The 22,296-nt window shown below is 31.9% G+C and overlaps 3 protein-coding genes across 3 annotated transcripts; all 3 read right to left on the minus strand.

The window, feature by feature from the left end:
• Nucleotides 1–252: 252 nt before the first annotated feature.
• LOC106771162 (NDR1/HIN1-like protein 3) lies at nucleotides 253–1,193 on the minus strand. The gene has a single exon (XM_014657086.2). The coding sequence runs from the start codon at nucleotides 1,086–1,088 to the stop codon at nucleotides 375–377; it is 714 nt and encodes a 237-aa protein (XP_014512572.1). The 5' UTR covers nucleotides 1,089–1,193; the 3' UTR covers nucleotides 253–374.
• A 10,115-nt stretch (nucleotides 1,194–11,308) lies between these two features.
• LOC106770023 (NDR1/HIN1-like protein 10) lies at nucleotides 11,309–11,992 on the minus strand. The gene has a single exon (XM_014655843.1). It carries the CDS (start codon nucleotides 11,990–11,992, stop codon nucleotides 11,309–11,311), a length of 684 nt encoding a protein of 227 aa, XP_014511329.1.
• A 6,241-nt stretch (nucleotides 11,993–18,233) lies between these two features.
• Nucleotides 18,234–19,293, minus strand: LOC106771678 (NDR1/HIN1-like protein 3). The gene has a single exon (XM_014657681.2). The coding sequence runs from the start codon at nucleotides 19,104–19,106 to the stop codon at nucleotides 18,432–18,434; it is 675 nt and encodes a 224-aa protein (XP_014513167.1). The 5' UTR covers nucleotides 19,107–19,293; the 3' UTR covers nucleotides 18,234–18,431.
• Nucleotides 19,294–22,296: the final 3,003 nt, after the last annotated feature.

Below are 22,296 nucleotides of genomic sequence, written 5' to 3' on the forward strand. Positions count from 1 at the left end.
TTGTCGAAAAGTTAATGATAAAATATAATATATTTTTCTAAAATATCTCCTAAATTAATTAAATAAAAAATTTCTAAACTTCTTAGACTTCGATTCCATTCTATCCATGTATATCAATTTAAAAAATTAAAACGGTATTCATATCATACCAAATCAATACAGAAAAAATTTGAGACAAGTTCAAGTAATTCTATTTTCAAGACTAAAATATTAAGCCTAAAAATTTTGTGCAATTGTGGCGTTTATGAAGAATATAAAAAAATAAATTCATAACATATAGATCTGCTAGGTATCAATTTGGGAACAAATGTGATCAAGAAAATCAAGATAAAGATCCAAGAAAACTGATCGAAAAAAAAAAAAAAGAGAAAAAATCAACGGATCCACCATCGTTTGTAAATCCAATCGCAGTCCGTGGCCTGAAACGCAGCGTCAGGAGAGGTAGTTGCGTTACGCGATTTCAGCGGCACGTGCAACCCACACCGAATCTTGGGTCTGACGGTGTGGCTTTTGAAGAACAAGAACTTGAACCTAACATTCATGAAGAGATTCAAGTCAATGGAGAAAATCCCGGCGCCGTTCTCCTTTTCGAAATGGGAACCTTGCTCAGCGGTGAGTGGCGTCACGCGCTGGCCGTTAAAAAGGGGGTTGATGAAGGTGGTGTTTTTGGTGTGCTGGAAGAAGGGGCCCAGGGTCTGGGAGGCGAATCGAACATCATCGTATAAAGCGAGCGCTTCGATTTGGTCGTAGTAGACGCCGACTCGGCGGTTGGGGTTGCGAATGGAGACGTTGAGGGCGAGGTTGTAGTGGAGCGTGTTGTTGGAGAACGTGAAGCGCGTGAGAGAGGCATCGCTGACGTGGAATTTGAGGACATTGGGGCGCACAATGAGCCAGAAGAGGAACACGAGCACGGCGGCGATGATGAGCACGGTGGTGAGGATCTTGCAGATGAGGCTGATGATGCAGTTGAAGATGCACCCACAGCAGCAGCTCAGGCACCCGCACCCACCTCCGCCGCTAGACGGACGGCGGTAGGACTTCGGCGGCGGAATGGAGGGACCGTAGTAAGCGCCGTTTAGTTGCGACATTGAGAACCGCAGAGAGAGAAAGACGAAAAGGTTTGAACTTTTGGAACGTTATGAAAGGAAACTTCTCTTTGAGTATAGTGAAAGTTGTGATGTGAGCCTTTATAATGCGGTGAAAGCGTGTGAGGAGTTTAAGCGCGTGAAAGGTGACTTCGTGGGTGATGCTGTACTTTACCACGAACTTCAGCAGTAACCAAATTAAGGAAATTTGAAAAAAATTAATAATATAATTTTTATAAAATTCGGTAATTTTATTTTCAAGGTTTTGTTTTTGTGTTAAGTTTTAACATTTTCTTTAATTGATTAATTACTCTTTTAAAATAAATTTGACCTTTTGATATTATTTTGGTAACGTCTATTTTTTCTTCGTTCTTCCGTCACCATCACGTTAGGTGGAAGAATGTACGTTTGAGGCAAGTCTAATTGCTTTATCAATAGCATGTTTTTGAAATCCATACAGATAAACTGTTGATTATTTTTAATTTTATAATTAATGAATTATACAAAATTTTAAATCTATCAAAGTTACGCATACACTTTGAAATATTTAAAATTATAAAATTTGTATAACTAATTCATGAAAATTCTTATACAATCGACTCAACAGACAATTTGTTTGAAATTAATATTATTTATTTAAACGAGACATGCTATTTTTTTTTTTAAGGAAAGTGATTCAAAAAGTAACTGAAAGGATTTAGTGATTTTTTTTTTTCTGAAAAAAATTAAGTAAATTTAGTTAACTTTAACTGGTTTTTTATATATTTAAAAAGAATTAAATTTAACTATTTAATACATAAAAATTAAATAAAGAAAAAAAATCACTTAATTACTCCCAAAGTAACCGCGTGAAAAAATGTTAAGTTTTTTTAATGAACTTTTTATATGCGACTTTAGTGTTATTCAACCTTGCTTTTTTTTTTTTTTTCTTTTTTCTAAATTATCATCATTAATTCTTTTCGATCTTTTCTTTAAAGTTAAGATTCTGTTCTGCATTGAAGTTTTCTTATACGGTAGGATTCTAAATTTTCAAATCTCAAATTTAACACACTTATTTAAAGAAATTAATTTCATTCTGAGTACATTCTTTTATATTCTAAAATTGAGTATAGACTTAATCAAATTTGAAGTAATTTTTATATAAATATTTGCATATTTTTAATTGAGTATTTGCTAAATTTTTTCTATTAAGTATTTAAAATTTTATATTTTTAATTAAATATTCACTTTTTATTTTTTTATTAATTAAGTAAGGTGGTTATTACCTTATTTTGTCACGTTAGTTATTTGTTTTTATTTATGTATTAGAAAATATAATGTTTTGTTGATTAACATCTTACTATTTAATACGTTTTTATTTAAGTCAATAAAAATAATTTATCATTTTACTTTCATCATATTAAATACAAAATTTATATTTTTTAACACAAATTAAAAGAATTAAAAGACATGATATCCAATAAAGAATGTAAAAAATTTGAATACGAACAACAAAAGTTAACACAAACACAATTAAAAAGATTTAAAATTTAGTTAAATATTAATTATATACAATATTAAGAAACACTATTTAACCCTTAATTTAGTTTCATTTATATTTGCTATCGTTAACTTAAAATGTTGCAATATTATGGCTATAGATTATTTTAGCTGTAGAGTATCTAAGCATCATAAAAGTTCAGAGGTTGAATTCATTCTGAGTGAAAAACATCCAATTAGATTGTAAAATAAAACCTTGTAATTAGGATTTGATCAATGTTGAAATAAAATAATACTCAAATGAATTCAGCTTAATATTTTCTATTTGGATTCCATTATTTCGACAAATAAATGAAATATTATTAATTAGATTAAAGATAGAGTCTCAATTTAATACACAAATTCTTGTGTTGACTGATTCTTTAATTAAAAAAACTTATTTCTATATATAGAGAAGTGGGCTAAATGAATAAATATCGATGATACCAATGAAGAGATTAAATAAGGAAACCAAGGGTAATAAATATACAATGTAGAGATAAAATAAATAAAAAATAAAAAACTCAAAGAAAGTCTTATATTAGTCCTTGTAAGCATGGAAAGGATATTTTTTTCTTGGTCATTAAAACATCATTAGAATCGTATATTAATCGCAACTTAGTAGTAAAGTGAATTTATTTTACAAATAAATGAGAATTAATTATAAAAAACACACCTTTAGTTGTATTGAATAGGAAATTAATTTAGATAAAGAGTGATGTAAAATCAAGAATTAAGGTATTAAAAGGAAAGAACCTTTTTCGCCCACAATAGCCTTTCTAATCTAAAAAAATGTTATTTTTGAAAGATATTTGTTGTCACTGCCAGAAAATGTTTTTAAAATTGTTGTGAATGGTTTTGATTGGAAAGGACAGTGATATTTTGACAACAATTTTTGATAACTTTTTTTATAGCGGGACACGTATTATCATTTTATTGGTCTATTTGAATTTATGTTTAAAAAATATTTAAAACGGACCAATCACAAGCTGTCACGTATGCGTTGTCAAAAAGTTGTTTAAAAATTGTTGTTAAAAGAAGTTTTTCCGATTGGAAAAATCCTTTATAGATGACAAGGAATATTTTATGGGTTATCAATTTTTTAATTTGTAAGAAAAAAAAATTAGGCTTGTTTTCTGTTGTATTTTATTTAATTTTTTAAACAATTTTAAAAGTTAACAAAATAATCAATTTTTGTTTCAAAATTTAAAACGTTGTTAGTCTTGATATATTTGTTCAATATGTTCGGTAAAAGTGTATGGAACTTTTTGAATGAAATGGTGTCCTAGCGATATAGATTAAGAGTGAAATAAAATATAAATACTTATTTATTCATTTATTACACTTTCACGCTACCTGATTGAATAGGATTAAAAATGTCAAGTAAATTTGGGTTAAATATGTTTATGGTTTCTTAAATTTCAATGAAAATTGGAATAGTTTCTCTTCAAAACTTTGGTCTAATTTAGTTTCCCAACTTTAGAAATGTATGAATTTAGTCCTTTTAATTAAGTTTTGTTAGGTTTATTTGATGTTTCAAGTACGTTTTATGATAACACTTGGGTTGTTTAGACTGTTTAACCCATTTTTGCTTCAATATTAATTGAAAAACGCGTTTGAAACATCAACTAAAATTAGAAAAAATTTGGTTAAAAGGACTAAATTAATACATTTCTAGAGTTGAGGGATTAAATTAGGCAAAAATTTTGAAGAGAGACTAATTCCAATTTTCATTGAAAGATAAAGGATCAAAAACATATTTAACCCTTAAAATTTAAATATCAACAAATATTTTTTGAAGATTCAACTCGAGTTATACGGTGGGCTCAATGATAAAGGTTGTACGGCCCAAAAGCCCATTCAGGAGTGTTGCTCCCTTCACCACCACTCCTTGCTCCTTCCACCTCTCCATTCCTCTTTTACTCCTCTCTTTACCTCTCTATTTCTATTTTATCCTTGAGTAAAATTGTACTTTTAGAGTTAGAAAGAAATTATTTGCTCAGTTGAGAGTTAATGATTAGAATAATAATGGTCAAATTTTGTAGTTGTAAAAGTGCTTCCTAACTTTTTCTGATTTCCCTTTCATCAAATGTGTATATCTCTACACTTCCGTTTAGTTGGATGGTCAATCTTCATTTTGATTAGATGCTAGATGCTTCAAGTATCAACAAAAAATTGTAGTCTACAACCTGCATAATAAGATAAATTGTCAACGGAGATTCAATGCTAATTTTGAGAAATAAATTTTAATAGTTTCCCAAAGCAAGGTCTTATCAAATAGAGATAAGTAGAGAATATCTCACGCTGGTGCACTTTATAATACAACTAAACAGATGTCGCATATTCGTTTGAGCCTGAAACAAATGTTGGTTATGCGACATCAGTTCGTGGCCTGTTATCTTCTTCTTTCTTTTATGCACACACGCACACACAAAGAAATTGCACACAGAGAAATCATAGAGCAGATAAATCATAGAGCAGATAAATCACAGAGCACACAGAGAAAACCCAGACCAGCAGCATCAACCACACATCAAAGACAATATATTGAATACATTTACAAAAACATTTATAATCTATCATGCAAATGAAGCAAAGAACAAACTAACCTCTCGTAGACCCAAGTCGCAAAGCACCACTGACCACCGCACACACTGTCACACCGTCTCACCGCTGCACCGCCGAATGATCACCGCAAAGACCCCGCACCATGAAACCCAAACGATGGAGACAAGAAACAAACAAACGAATATGGAAGATAAATAACGAATTTGAGAGTTGGAGGGGGTGGAAACGAATATGAGAGTTGAAGGGGATGTGAACGAATATGAAAGGGGTGGGAATCTGGAAAGAAAAAAAAGAGAAAGTGAAACTTGAAGAAGGGGATGAGGCTGCGCAGTGAAAATGGGTGAGGGAATTTGAATTGAAATTTAGGGTTTCAGAAGAATAAAGTAAATAAACAGGGTTAAAAAATAAAACAGTTAACTTTGTAATTAAAATTTTTTTTATAGAGAGTTAGGAAGGTGGAAGGAGCAAAGGTGGTGGTGGAGTGTAAAGACTTGTAATTTAGTCACCATTTAGAAAGGACACATGGTAAGTTATGAGAGGATGAACCATTTAAAAAAAAATTAAAAATTAACTTAAGTCTATATGAAGAAGAAATCAGATTTTTTGTTACCTTCTTCTTACCTGAAAGCTATCACCTCCTCTCCAAGCTCTTCATTCTCCATTTCATTTTCTTCCAAATTTTCAAAAATTGAACTGTTTAATTCATCTCTTGTAGCTACCTGAATCATCTTGGTCCCAAGGTTTCCAATTTCACCGATTCCTTTTGCTGTCAAAGAGGGTAAGTTGTTCTTCTCTCTTTTTCTACATTTTTGAATCTTAGGACATGCAATCTACTGATTTCATGTGTTTTTGATTCCCTCAATTCCATTCCCTTTCAATTTCAACTGTGCAACTGTTTTGATCACCGTAATTGTGAATCCATAGGGTTGGGTAAATTCTGGAATTTTTGTGGGAAACATAGAGGAAGTCTGGAACTGTGCTGTGCTAAATTTCCAGGTAAGGGAAGCTGGATTCTTTTAGTTTAATTGTAGAATGCTAAATTTATTTATTTGATTGTATGGAGAATTATTTGAATTGAAATGCATGGGTGAAATTTGTATGAATTGATACAGCTTTTGCTTGAATGCATGAATGCATGTATTGAAAATGATATTTTTGATTTGTGTTTGATGAGAGTGGATATTAAAAGGATTTTCTGAATGGTAGGATTAGGTGTAGGTTGACAATGGTATGGTTTTAGGGTGATAATTCAGTTCTGCAGGTTTTCAGTAAATGACTAAGTCATTTTTCAGCTTTTGAGTTCAATTAAGGGAACTTGGGTGGTGAGTTTTAGAAATAAGGGTCCAACTCTGAAATAGGTACTTAGGACAGCTTAGGATAGTTAATTGTGACTTATAGGAGGTGTACAATTGATCTAAAACAACTTATAAATGGTAAATTTCGAATTGAGCCTCTAGGTAGATCAAATGAGTATTTTAGATCTATTTTCCTTGCATATCTCTTAGAGTTTTGAGTTAGGATGGTGTGTGAGACTTCAAACAAGTTAGATTCAACTTGTATTTCGAGTTAGGAGTGTCCAAAGTTCACCAAAAGGCCTAAAACGAAACTTAGGGGGTAGAGTTGCTCAATTATGCAGAAAAATCTGTATAATTCACGTCGGGCGCCCAAAAAGGGCGCTGGGCGCCATTTCCTACTGTTTTCCAGCAGAAATTCACGCTGGGCGCCCCTAAATGGCGCTGGGCGCATGTTTGTGCTGTTGCTTTTGTTTTTGATAGTTTGGGGGGTTCCGGACGTCCGTTTTGGACGTTCTTTAGGTCGTTCTGGGGGTTTTTGACCCTTCCGAAGCCATTGGTGAGGGTTTCCAAGCTATTTGAATTACCTAAGTAGTGGTAATTTAAGATTATAAAGATATTTGTATTAATAAATGATGTTTCTGTGAAGATATGTAATGTATGAGTTATATATGTTTATTTTGCTTCTGAATGAGATTGTATGATTAATTGGATGAGGTTGGTGAAGTGAAACAAGATGGGTGTATGAATCATGGGCTTTGAGAATCAAATCAAGATCTTTAGGTGAGATCATTGTTAATGTTGAGAATAAATATAGGAAGCTCAGTCTTGGGTGTCTCCATTTTATATGGGCCAAGATATGAGTGATATCATGTTAAGTATTGGAATGAATATAGGTAGCTCAGCCTTGGGGGTTTTCCTTAATGCTCTAATGACTATTCAATCTCACTTAGAGAAGATTAGTTCATGTGGTGAGAGTAGTAGGAGGTCCTAGTCTTGGTTATCTCCATTTTATATGGGCCAAGGTGAGTGATAACGGACTAACCTTGTGGTGGTAGGGTGGAACCCATAGCAATTGGCTTTGCAAAGCAGTAGAGGCCACCACAAGTGCATAACCCGCCATAGCTCGATATTCGTTCCAAGTCCGGACGAGTCTAAGTCTAACATCACTTAATAAAACCACAACTCATAACTTAATTAAATTGTTCTTCCATGCTTGTAATTCTTGAATGCCTCTTTTAGTTTGATAATCTCTTAGTTAACTTGTTTGCTGCCTGTTTTGTATGTGTTTGTTTTCTTTTGCAATGATCATCCTAATTGGATGTGAGCAGAGGTTTCAGAGGCCCCTTTGGAGCAAATACTAGATGGCCCAGATATCCCATACACTGTTGATGCTGCAGAGTAGTGTAGCTTAATTATTACCTATTGTATATAACTTAGTCTTCATTCCTTCTCTTCTTTTTGAAAGACTCTATAACAATATGTAGAGCTTTTAATTCCCTTTTATTTTTGGATGACTATATCTTATAATACTTCATCATACTTTTACTCTTAACTGCTTCACTTTATTACACATGATGCATTCCACATGATATAGACATACATATATTTTTGGGATGTTACATGGAGGGAGTGTAACACCCCATATTTTTGGATTGTCACATGTTTACAAAAACTTTTTATCGCTTAATTCTGATACCATTGTGAAATAGAGTTTAAATAAAACCTTCCATTTATTATAACTAAATTTTGAAACTTTATAAATCAAATGCAACTATGAAGTGTTCATAAAAATTCTATTACAAAGCTATTAGCATTGAAATCAAAATCCCCAAAGTTCTCCCATGTATCTCGCTACTCAACTTCGCTTTATCTATACCTGTAACTACATCTACTCTCGTACAAGTACGATCATTGCAGGTGGAAACCACGACCACAACATGCAAGGGTTAGCTAACATAAAAAAAATCATATAACATACATAAGTATTCAACATCAACTTAGAATAAGATTTATGAATAGTACATATCATTGCACTCATACACACAACCTTTACATGACGACACACCAAATCATTAAATACCCGCACTATCAGAATTCCCAGTCACCAGCATATATAACCACAAAAGGATTTCACTAAAGTAACCAATTCACACCCAACCTCATTCGGTCGTTCACTAACTCTTTCCCCAATTTAATTGAAACCATTTACTAAACATTGAATTACCATCGGTTACTCATATACAACACAAGGTCGAGTGTCACTCCCCAACACTCTTTGAAAGAGCTTCGCCGGGCTAGTACACTTTACTGCACCATTACATAATGACATCTCCCACCACTCTTTGGAAGGCTTCACTGGCAAGTACACCACTTCCCACCACTCTCTTAGAGCTTCCCTAGGCAAGTATCTACTTTCCACCACCCTCTTGGGCTTCACCGGACAAGTATACACCTCCCACCACTCTGTTCTAAGAGAGCTTCACCGGGCAAGTACTAGTGCTACTTCCACCACACTTCGAGGAGTTTCACCGGGCATCACAAACATAAACCCAATTCCAAAATAATTAACAATATTATACTCATACAATCAAACGATAAACCCTTATGTGATAAACATTCTCGAAACAATGATAAATCAATCATCAAACTAATGACAAGTCAACCAAAATAAAAAAAAAAAGAAAATAATAACTAGCACCAAATCAATTAAAATAAAATAATTTCAATATATCCACCCAAATGTCCATGCCACCTTCAAAAGCCTACGAGTCTATACACATGAAAGAAAATAAGTCCATCTAAAATGCATACACGACGCCTATCCAAAGTTGTCCATAGCTTCATCCCCATTATGTATAAAACCCAATCCATGGTTCATTACTTTTATGCGAACAGAAAATAAGCAAAAACCTTATATATACCTAGCAACATATACTCATAGGTTAACTTCTCCTTACCTGAACTCCAGATGTTTGTTAATGACTTGTAAATCCTTTCCAGTCTAAGATCTTCCTTTCTTCGTTGGTGCACTCTTCTTGCTCTATGGTTCCACAACAATTGACTAGGGTTTGTGTTTCTCTGTCCTACGACTGTCGTAGAAGTGCCCCTTTTCTTTCTCACTTAACCTAAAAGAATGCGTTTTTAAAATCCCCTCCTCTAACCCTCGTATAATACTCTCTTCTCTTACGTAAAAGGATGCCAAATATTCATGTTTTTATTTTTCTCTCCCAAACCACTTTTTCTCACGTAACCATACATTAAAAAAAACTTCCCCTCTCTCCTCCCATTACTTCAAGTACGGCCCACTTCACCTAAATCACCACTTTTTAATTATATTATATATTTTTTTTTCGTGAGCCCCACATTACACAATCCAAAATTAAATTGATTAGAATTGGCCACTGTGTTTCAAATCTATGCCCTCCAATTAGCCCTATTCACACTTTCATAAATTACAACTAAACCAATTCAATTAATTGATATAATAGTACTAGCGTAAACCTTTCTTTATGTAAATCTCAATTATTAAAATTAAAATGATTATTAAATAAGTTTTCATACAATCCTAAATTTTTTATCACCCAATAAATACCATAAATAAATATTTAATATTAGAAATTCTAAAAAAAAAAAATATATTTTTATTTTATCTTGATCTTACAGAGAGCAACATCCTCAATTCAAGCTTCTACGTTTCGGCCCAAACATATGGTGAAAGTATGGAGGGGACTTTTATCGATAACTCCAATGTTTCTCCTTAAGCTTCTAAGGTTTCTCTTTACCTCCAAGTTCACAGTTTTTTCCTTTTCCTTTTTACCAAAACGTATTTTTTTATCATTGCTTATTAACTGAATCATACACCTTCCAAGTTTTTATGCGTTTTTTCTTCTTTTCTAATATCTCTTTGCATATAGCAAATTTTGAAATCTAATTTAGAAAACTCATTGCATTTTGAAATCCAGTTTAAGAAATCATTGAAATTCAAAATCCAATTTATGAACTTATCAGACTTTAAAATTCAATTTAAAATATTTAAATTATGTTTGACTTCGACTCGAACAAACCCTCAGTTAAGGGCAAGAAAAGTTTGTAAGGGTCAATCAATGTATTTTAAAAGTATTATCTGTTTTGGACAGTTATGATTTTGTCCTTAAAAAAAATTTTAAGGATGAAAAAGTATTTAACCTGTACTTGATCTTGACTCTTAACCAATATAAGATTATTGAGTGTAGTGAAGGAATTCTTAATTTAAAAGAAAAATAAATTTAACTCAGTTTTCGTTTTTTTTTTTTGTCATGTATTTATACACAACAAAATGTGTTTCCAGCAAGATTACTTTTAATAAAACACCAGGGGTGCAGAAATGAATAAAAGGAACGTGAAAATGACAATGACCCACTAGGAGATAACATTGAAGCACATACCAAACAAGTCCATTCCATCTACCACTACTTTTATTTTTGTAATTTTAAAAAATAATTGACTAACATTATTAAACTACGAATAAAATGAATATCTTGGAAAATATATTGCTAATGTTTCAATTTCTTATATTTTTTTGACACGTCTAAATTTTTTATACTTATTTGACATCATTCTTAGTTATTTTTTATTATTTCTTTTTTTAAAAAAATACAAAAAGTTATATTTTTATTATTTTTTTCTTAAAAGATACAAAAAAATTATATTTTTAAGACAATTTTATCTTTATATTTATATTCTGGCTGTAAATATGTTATTTCTATTTCCAAAATCATACATTTTAAAACGGAATATCTTCAAAAGAAATCTATTTGAAAAAACTTGAAGTAATGAACACAATTTTGAGCCACAAGCAAGGATTCAGAAATCGACTTGGCACTTGGTGGACTCAAACGCAGTCGCAGCCACCGTTTTCCCATCGGAATCAGTGAAAGGAACGTTGAGCTCGCACGTGGCTCTGGCATTGAAGTGCCCAGAAATATAATCCCCAAGCCTGAATCTGATACGAAACTTGATTTTTATATCAATAGGGAACACCCCATCATTGCTATCTTCATTGAAGTCAGAAACCTGGTTTCGATCGAACACCATCACATGTTGTCCCGAGAAAACCGCGCTGAAAAGGTTGGTGCTCTTCTTGTCCTGAAGGTAGGAATTCCATGGCATGTTGACTTTGCTGGTGGAAAACCTAACGCCGCCGTAGAGTGCGTTGGCCCGAACGACGTCGTAGTAGATCTTGAGCTTCTTGTTAGGGTTGCTTGCTGTGATGTTGAGTACGAGATTGTAGCTGAGGGTGGTGGTGTTGGCGGCGTAATCGAATTGCGTGAGCTTGGCGTCGGTGACGTGGAATCTGAAGGAGCGGGGTGTGATGATGATGTATAAGACCAAAATCACAAGCATAACGAGAATGATAACGAGGACCAGAAAAATCCAGAAGGTTTTGCAGAGACAATAGCCGCATCTTGTTCCGAGGTGCTCCTTTGTAGGAGCCGATACGACGTCGTTGGTTGCGGGGATGTTCGGTTGAGGTTGTGTTTCGGCCATGTCGTGGAGTGAAGGAGAAGGGTGACGTGAAGTTAAGTGCGTTTTGTTTGGGGACGTGTGTAGAGAGGTATATGTATTGGATAAGAAGTTGAATAGTATGTAAGACAAACGCGCTTTTGAGTCTAATGTGTGCGCCTACTATTTCAGTCGTCATGTTTTGACATTCATTATTCTTCTTGTTTTCTAACTTTCTTTTTCATAATTATGCATCTTTTACTACTAATTTTTTACAATTCTAAACTTTTATCATTTAACTTATTGTATGCTTTGTTTAGATGAAGATGAATTTGAGAAAACAATAATAGATAAAATTTGATGAGATAAAAAAGGAGATTGGAGAGTATTTTGTTTCAAAGGAGATATCAAATTTAAGATATTTGAAAATAAAGTTTGTGATTGGTTCGGAACGATTTGAAAATATTATAAATAAAAAGACGATTTAATTGATGAAAATAATATAAACTAAAATATAATAATAATTATTATTAGAGTGTTGTTCCCTTCATTTTATCTATCTTATTTTGCACCTTCTATTTTATATATTTGTCTTTTATTTATTAAAGTCAAAACAAATGTAACGATGAATTAGTGATTTCCTAAAGACCAATAACTCTAAACACCATTTGTTTGCATAAATCCTACATATCCCTCTTCCTATTTTTTCACTTTCTTCACTAAGTAGCATTTTCTTGTTTCATTATTTTCTGAGTTGAAAGTTGAGCTTGTGTTGTGTAAAGTGGTGATACAGTGGTGATCACAATCCGTAGTGCTCGTGTTGTGGTTATTGGAGGAGGAAGGTGGAGAACGAAGGTGTGGTTATTGGAGGACGAAGGTGCAAGACAAAGGTGGTGACAATTCACTTCTAAATACATCGAGGTTAGTTCATGTAATACGTAAACACCCTTAACCGACGTTGGAGCTGCGGTTAAGGGTGCACCGGCGCCGGTTTTATATTGCTGCAGTTTGAATTTCGGCAACCCTCAACCGAACTTCGAATTCAGTTGAGGTTGAACACATTTCCAACTTCGATTGGTGATATGTCACACTTCAAAATTCGTTTATATATTTGAATATGTTTTTATATGTTTATTTTTATTTGTTATGTTTTGTACCGCACTTCGACTTTCGGTGTTTTTGTTTTATCCTGTTTTAGTTTTAAATTGATATACACGATCAAAGATTCTTCTATGACTCTGAACTTCTAACAGGGACATAAATGAAATTTTGAAAAAACTAGAGGTGTAGGAAGATAGAGGTGAGGTGCAAGAAAAATCACTCTTATTATTATTAGTATCAACATAAATGTTATTAGTGTAAACATAAATGTTATTAGGATGACAAAAATACATGTGCATCTAGGTATTTGTAAATAAAATATGAAATGAATACTTGGTACATGTGATATTTATATCATGCACGGGTAACACGTAACATGTATTTTAATACCTATTTACACCGGTCGGATGCGAGTATTACTACCTGTACCTACGAGTTCAACACTTGCAAAAAAAAAAACTAAAATTAAAATTTAATTTATATTTTATTAAGTTAAATTAAATTAAAATTAAATTAAATTTATATTTTATTAGGTTAAATTTAATCAAAATTTAATTTTAATTTATATTTAATTTATTTTATTTTACATATTATATTTTTTTGTAATTTTATTTAGATTTTGTTTTAAAAACTTATAAAATGTTTTTTTTTTTAAATATCCACACGTATTCAGTGATACCCGCAGGTTTTAAAATATTCACATGTATTTTATAAGGATGTATAATGAGAAACAAAGCATAAGTTGTAGTAAAAAAATGCTGACAAAAACTCGAACTGCAATTTCCTGAGATGTGTAGATCACTATCCTTAAGGACTTATTCGTAGTGTATTGTGCAAGTCCCCAAGATACAACACGAACTTCTCAGAAATTTCTGAGGATCTCAGAACTAATAAGGATCTCTCACAAAAGAAAGAATGAAACTCATAATAAGAGAAGAAAAGAGAAACTAGAAAAGAAACAAAAAGAAAATCTATGCAAGGGAGTGGAACAACTCAACAATGTGAGAGAAAGAGAACTAGTTGGTTTTTTTGTTTGTGTATGGAATGTAAACAACAACTCTATTTATAGAGAAGAAAACCAAGGGAAAAAAGCCCAAGGTCCAAAGCACGCAAAAATATCCCGAGCCTTGTGGGTGGTTGAGCTATAGTGCGTAGAAATCCCGAAACTTGAGTAAGCAAAGTTTTGCAACTTTAGCATTTCTTGCGGAAAAGAGAAATAGAAGCAAAGTTTGGTCATCCTTTATTTTGCAATATAATAATAAATGTATCATTTTATAACAATCCCCCACATATTGCAAAAGAAACAAAACGAAAGAGATAGAGAAGAAATATCATAGGTTTCATAAGATGTACTACTTCAAAGCTAGTATAGTAAGCTATATGGACCAGTCCTAAATCGAGAAACTTAATACACAATGTAGTTGATATAGCAAGCTATATGAACCAAAGACACTTGAGTGTGTTAAAGGTTTTATCAATCACAGTACACCTTCACAATCCTTTTTGTTATCGCTGTAATGCGCTTACTAGGCTATACGCATGACTGATCTAGGGATCATGCCAAGATCTCATGCAAACAACCTCACTTGACACTCATATAGGTGATTTCATCAAGTGTATGCTGCATATCATACACCGCCCATAAGGGATATGAAGATCATTAAAGACTTTGTTTAATTACAAAGTTTATCCTCTCAACAATGCAGTCTCTAGCACTTTCACACACACATACACCCTAGGAATGAACATATTTGATTTAAAATCAAATTAGTGTTATTAGAACTAACAAGTGACTTGTTTGTACCCATATGAACCTTATTCATGGGATCTTCAATCACAAAGGTTGGGTTACCATCACTTGTTTGTTAGCCAGTGACTTAAGTCCCATTCTCCATTATTTCACTGGTTTTAGGTCATAAAACCCAAACTTCTTAAGAAGTTTCTCAATGTATTCTAATACCTAAAATTAAATTAGTTTCACTCATGTATTTCATTTCAAAATTTAATCTGAGAAACAATTTAGTTCTAGCGACAATCTCATTGCATGTACCAGAAATTAACATGTCATTCATGTGCAAACTTGTAATGACATATTCTTTACTTTCTACCACATCAATTCACAACCCACATGTATCCATTCCAAGACTTATATTTTGACAACCAGGTATATATATATATACACTTCAATACAAGGATGTACACTGACATTCACAACCCAACAAATATTTCATGAACACACTCAAACCAAACTAGTTTGCATTTAGTCATACAAATAACATTACAAATTACCAAAAAAAATATTCCTTAACCATAATCTGGACAATTATAACAATCAAACAGTTCACATAAGTATGTTCAGCAATTTTACCTCATATTGCACAGTAGTGATATAAATTTTAAAATAAGTAACTAATTTCCACCATTTAAAATAAGAACAATCCATCTTTACAGACCAAAATGAAATATTACAGAAACTAATGCATGAAAAAGAACAATAATCACATTATTCTAATTAATATCACCTTCAAACATGAAGGTGAAGCCATAAACATTTTAAACTAATTCAAATCAATATTAGAATTATCTACTCAAATTATCTATGTACATAATAACAAGATCCATTTATCCATATAACTACATCGGCCAAAGATTTAGGTCTTGTTCACTTGAGTGGATTTGAGGGAAAATAATTGAGAGAATTTGATGATAATTTTTTTTTTTGTTTATTTGAATATATTTGGAGATAAGCAAAAGTAGATTTGGAAGTAAAATTTTTTAATCTGTCATATAAATTAAATCCTACATTAATTCTCACAAATTTTACTTTCAAATCTACTCTCACTTACCTTTAAATCTATTCAAATAAACAAAAAAAATTATCTTCTAATCTTCTCAAATTCTCTCAATTACTCTCCCTCAAATCCACTCACGGGACCTTAATTTTTAATAACCCCTGAAAATGTAATTTTACACTTAAAACAGCCACCAAAATAACATCAAAAGGAACACAAATCAGAAATATCATTAGCATTCAGCACACTACCTCTATACCCATTTTATTCTATTTCATCTTACTTTAAATTTTCCACCAATTATCTATTCTACCATCTCAAAACAGTTCATAACAGCAGTGCTTTAATATTGGTAAAACAACCCAATAAAGATACAAAACAGTAGTGTTTTGTGAAGCATTTTTTTACTAAAACATCAAGGTTTTCTACAGTATTTTTATAATAAAACAACAAGGTTTTCTATACCAGTGATAAAGTCAAACAACCTAATACAACAAGGATTTTAATACAGTAACAACAATCAGTATAGCAAGGTTTATTGGTGGGACAATGATATTTTAACAACACTTTTTGACAACTTTTTTGACAACGGGACACGTGTCACCATTTCATTCGTCTGTTTGAATTTATTTTAAAAAAATATTTGAAACAGACCAATCATAAGCTGCCACGTACGCGTTGTCAAAAAGTTGTCAAAAAAAGGGTTGTTAAAGAGATTTTTTCCTTATTGGTGTAAAACAATCGTGTTTTAGTGCAGAAAATAGCAAAAAAAAATTGCATCACAACAGTATTTTACAGCAGATACAATAATTAAAATGGTGTAGAAATAGTACTGAAACAATAATCAAAACAATGGTGAAACAGTAAATAAACCAGCGTTGAAACAATATCTAAAATGGAGTGCAAATGTAAACAGCTCATGTATTTCCAAGCCTTTCAAATTACAGCTAGTACAAGTCATAATATGAAGCATGAACTTGACTCTAAACGCAATATCATTTTAAACATACACACTTCAGTGTAACATAACAAACTCTCAATTTTCCATTTTTTTTTATTTTAGGAAATTTACGTTAACCCAGTGTAGCAAACCAACACAATAATCATATCAATTCTCACTCACTTAACTCAAATTCACATGGCATCTAACTCAAATCACATGGGTTGCGCACCAACTTATATCCCAAAACAGATATATTTCATTAATTCATACTTGTCATTTGAACATCCCCACAAGCATTCACACAATACAATTCCAATTCCTGAATCATACACCATAGGAAAAACGCAACAATTTTCAAATAACCAACATCAAACAATGAAACACATGAACAGCTCCCGTACCTTTTTAATTTTGGACACTAACAAATATTTAAGTCCTTAAGATTATAGTAAAAAAAATACTGACAAAAATTCAAACTGTAATTTTTTGAGGTGTGTAAATCACTATCTTTAAGAACTTATTCATAATGTATTGTACAAGTCTCTCAAAATACAATAAGAACTTCTCATATGTTTCTAAAAATTTCAAAATTAACAAGGATTTCTAAAAAGAAAAAGAATGAAATCCAAAATAAGAGAAGAGAAAGAAACTATAAAAGAAAATCATACAAAAAATCTATGTAAGGGAGTCGAGGAACTCAACAATGTGAGAGAAAGATAACTCGTTGATGTTTTTGTTTGTCTGTGGAATGCAAATAGCAGCTCTATTTATAGAGAAAAAAACCAAGGGAAAAGGGCCCAAGGTCCAAAGCAAACGAAAAATATCCTGAACCTTGCGGGTGGTTGAGCTATAGTGCGTAGAAATCCTGAAACTTGAGTAAGCAAAGTTCTGCAACGTTAGCGTTTCTTGCAGAAAAGAGAAACAGAAGCAAAGCTTGGTCAACCTTTATTTTGCAATATAATAATAGACGTATAAGTTTATAACATAAGTAGAGTGAATTTTTTTTCAGATCAGGTAGAGGGTGGCACTATTCTCAACCCATTATCATTTTTAGACGTGATTTTTTAAACGAATGTATAAGGAGTAATAGAACATAAGTAAAGTGATTTTTTTTTTTTGTTGGAGATCGAGTATTGGATGACACTATGACTCGACTAGTTATAATTTTTAGACGTGATTTTCTTTAAGGTGCACACATTTTTTAAATATCTATAATATTGTATTAGTAGGAAATAATATTACAATGTTATTAAGTTAAGATATAAAGTAAATTTATGTTTATTATGTTATATTTAACCATAACTTATGTATTGTTATAGCTAATTACTTAAATTTTAAAAATAGTAATTAAAAGGGTAAAATTAAAAAAAATAAAATGGTAAAATTATAATTAAAATTTATCGAACCCGTTAATTTTGTTCCTCCTAATAAAGAGTTATAATAACTTTGTATTACATGTTACTTTGTTGGTACACATTACTAATTCATTATGATTGACTTTAACAACTTGATTTTATACTATGTTGTCAAACTCACTTAAATTCAATAATTTTTCATCATTCTCTTACAATGTCATCTACCTATAAAATAAAGGAATATCACAACCTGGAATTCAGAAAACAAGATCAAAACGTGCGTGTGGATGGATTCAGAAATCAATTCGGCACTTGGTGGCCTTAAACGGAGCCACCTTGTCTCCCTTAGAAGTCAAAGGAACTTTGAGTTTACACATGCCTCTGGGATAGTAATACCCAAACTGAAAAGCTTCAAGCCTGAACCTAATGGTGAAACCAATCATAACATCTATAGGGAACACCCCATTCTTGTTATCTTCATCAAACTCAGAAACCTCGTCCCTATCCAACACCACCACACGTTGTCCCGAGAAAACCGCGCTGAAAAGGTTGGTGCCCTTCTTGTCCTGAAGGTAGGAATTCCAGGGCATGTTGACGTCGGTGGTGGAAAACCTAACGCCGCCGTAGAACGCGTTGGCCCGAACGACGTCGTAGTAGATCTTGAGCCTCTTGTTAGGGTTGCTTGCTGTGATGTTGAGTACGAGGTTGTAGCGAAGGGTGGAGTTGGCAGCGTAATCGAATTGCGTGAGGCTAGCGTCAGTGACGTGGAATCTGAAGGAGCGGGGTGTGATGATGATGTATAAAACCAAAATCACGAGCATGACGAGGACGATAACGAGTACCAGAAAGATCCACAAGGTTTTGCAGAGACAGTAGCAGCATCTTGTGCGGAGACGCTCCTTTGAAGGAACGGAAGCGGCGTCGTTTGCTGCGGCGGTGTTCGGCTGCGGCGGCTGTGTATCAGCCATGTTTCAGGCGCGTGGGCGAGGGAGTTTTAATAAGCAAAAATGGTGAAGTGAGAGAGCGTTTTGGTGGCGTAGAAGAGATGGTTTTGTATAAGGCGACGTTGAAGGATTTTTCAAAACAAACGCGCTTCTGACTTCAACTATTTGAATACTACAATCATTAATGTTTTTTTTTTTTTTTTTTCTGCTTGGGTTGAAACACTCCAATTTAGTTACTTTAAGTTGGAAGTAAAATTTCTTCTAAACTTTAGCTCTAAAAACTATAAAAAATACATTTTTCAACTTTGATAAATTTAACTTAATTTTTTTTTTTTAAATTCCAAACACAATCAAATTTTGCTGCAGTTTGGTCAACGCTTAGGATATATATATATATATATATATATATATATATATATATATATATATATATATATATTATTTCTGGTAAAAAAATATTCTTCGCGTTCCTTTATCTGCGGATTTAGAAATAAATACTTTATCCAGTTTCATAGTTGTTAAAAGGATAATGATAATTTAACAACACTTTTTCATAACTTTTTTGACAACGGGACACGTGTCACTATTTCATTCGTCTGTTTGAATTTATTTTAAAAAAATATTTGAAACGGACCAATCATAAACTGCCACGTACGCGTTGTCAAAAAAAGATTGTTAAAGAGACTTTTTCCTTGTTAAAAATACACGTTTCAATTTTCGTAATACCGTATATATTTGGATGTTCCTTCTCCGTTTTCATTAAAAATCATAAGATTATTTTAAGATATCTCATATAATAAAAAAACAGAATTATTTGCTGATAAAAGCTAATTATAAGAAAAAATATCAATATCAAGATCCTAACTCAAATACTTTTGTTTGAGAAGAAAACAAATTAAAGTAATAATTGATATCGATAAAATTGTTAATGAAATAATATTATAAATCAAATAAATCGTCTTAAAAGATATAATATTTAAGTGCTTATACGTATTGCGTATGAAATTGGGAAAAATATGGATCAGAGAGATTGGGTGAGTGTGATGGTGCCGACTGTAGGAGACTGATCGGATGTGAAAAAAATGACAATTATAACATAATTATAAGATTACTATGTTAAGCAAAAAATTAGATTGTTTTTGGGTTACTATTAAATATAAAAGTTCAATTAAGAGAACGCAAATTTAAAATAATTTAAAATAGAAAATTTACCAAAATGAGAATTGGATTTTGGAAAATGTCAATATTTTATTATAAAAAATTTTGGAGGTCTACCTCCATGATCAAATACTCACATGTTAAAATATTCAAACAATTTTAAATTAAAAATGCAATACTCAAAAAAAGTAAAAAATATTGACTAAATAAACACCTAATATATAAGTATGACTTGATTGTTCTTAGGTTACTTATAGACGGATAAACAAATTAACTTATGTACATATATTTTCAAATTTGTGTCATTGTACATAGATTGCTTGAGAATGAATAAACAAATTGTACTATATGGAATACATCTGATGGCTCTCTAATAAGAATTAGCTTAACGCGTAGCATATCGATTGGTGTCGTAGCACAGTCAACGTACTGAGGTGTACAATCGGTCAGATTAGCCCATCAAGGTGATGATTATTTATGGAAGTTATCCGGTATGTTAAAAAGGTATTGATGGCTAAATTAATGAGTCAGACTGCCTGCTTTGCAAATAAACGATATTAATGATTAACTATTGAGTTTGATTTCCTAAAAATTTCCCGTCTTAATGATTAATCAATGGATTTGACTGCTCTAAGACCTATAAATAGTACGTTGTAGTGTCTTCTGTATTACCACCAATCGGTCAAAGATTGAAGGATAAACTTGGATGATCAAGGTGCAGAGTAGGGGCATGAGTTGGACGACAACAACAAAACAAAGACGGGCACGGAGGATTAGCCTCAGACCCTTTCAACCGAATCACAAACTAATGTGCAAGTATTTCTAAGTTTGTATCCAAACTAATAAAAAAAATGGTTTTGACTATCCAAAATAATGGACAAACAAGTTACCAGAGTATCAAATATAGATTCAATGAAATATCATTTTAAAAAATTTTATCCTGAAATTGTTGAATATCATTTTGGTATATATTTTTTTCGTCATGTTTTTCATTTTAAATTGAGAATTTTTACATTTGATTCGTAAAAATTATACATTTTTTTGTTTTATGTTTCAAATAGTTATTATAAGTGCAATTACATTTTTTTTACATGAGTTTTGGTGTTTGAAGTGCAAAATTCATTAAAATAATTAGTGGATCCAAATACAAAAGAAAAGAAAAATGAAGGGTTCAAAATAAAAAACAAAATTGTATAGTTCAACACAAATTATTTTGTTGCACTAATTGTTTATGGTTTGTTTGATCTTTTGATTGACATTTTGTCTTTTCTTAGAGTCTTCATGTTGTTTAAATTAATTCTTTTGGTAGTTCTATTTATTCTAACTTTATTATTTTGTGTCTTTTAAAATTCTTTAAACCTTTGTCTAGATTCTCTTTATTTATGGCCTCTTGAGTCAAATTTTAGATTTTGTAACATTTTTCTTAGTGATTTTCAATTTTGGTTTAAGGTAGTGAAGTTCTTTGCCAATAGAGTATATTGAGAAAGAACCTACAAATGTAATAAACGAGTGGATTAGAGTGAAACACTTAGAAAAGTTGTGAGGTCTTAAAATTTTTATTGTTATTTTGTTTTACTAATATTTTTGTGAGGATCTGGCAATTGAGAGCAATATAATATATTTTCACAAAGGCATCCTTTTAGAAATGGTTTAACATATGATTTAACTTATCCTACCCCACCAAGATCATTTGGTTATTTGAAAGTACCAAGAGTGTAGCACAAAAAGATAAACTTAATGTTTGTATGGTCTTGGTGAAGGATGCTAATGAAATTGTGTCACACATAATATGTATCTAAATGGAAAAATATGTAACCTTAAAAGAAGGCACAAACATGAAATAAAATCTTTGTCATCGGATAAGACAATTCTTCTAAGATACACTAATATGAATGCTATGGTCATGAAACTCCTCAATGTCCTAATTGAAATGCAACTTCCTTAACCAATAGTGACTTTAAGAACCACATTCTATACTTGAAAGAGGAGGAAAAAAGAATTTTGTAAAAGTTAGATGTGTTGAAAAGAAGATAAGAGCGGAAGCTAAAAAGAACAC

The sequence above is a fragment of the Vigna radiata genome, chromosome 8 (assembly GCF_000741045.1).
Source record: "Vigna radiata var. radiata cultivar VC1973A chromosome 8, Vradiata_ver6, whole genome shotgun sequence".
NCBI lineage: Eukaryota > Viridiplantae > Streptophyta > Magnoliopsida > Fabales > Fabaceae > Vigna > Vigna radiata.

Bases quoted from the DNA above. Each gene is read 5' to 3' on its own strand.
- LOC106771162 (XM_014657086.2), bottom strand. From the start codon at position 1,088: ATGTCGCAACTAAACGGCGCTTACTACGGTCCCTCCATTCCGCCGCCG.
- LOC106770023 (XM_014655843.1), bottom strand. From the start codon at position 11,992: ATGGCCGAAACACAACCTCAACCGAACATCCCCGCAACCAACGACGTC.
- LOC106771678 (XM_014657681.2), bottom strand. From the start codon at position 19,106: ATGGCTGATACACAGCCGCCGCAGCCGAACACCGCCGCAGCAAACGAC.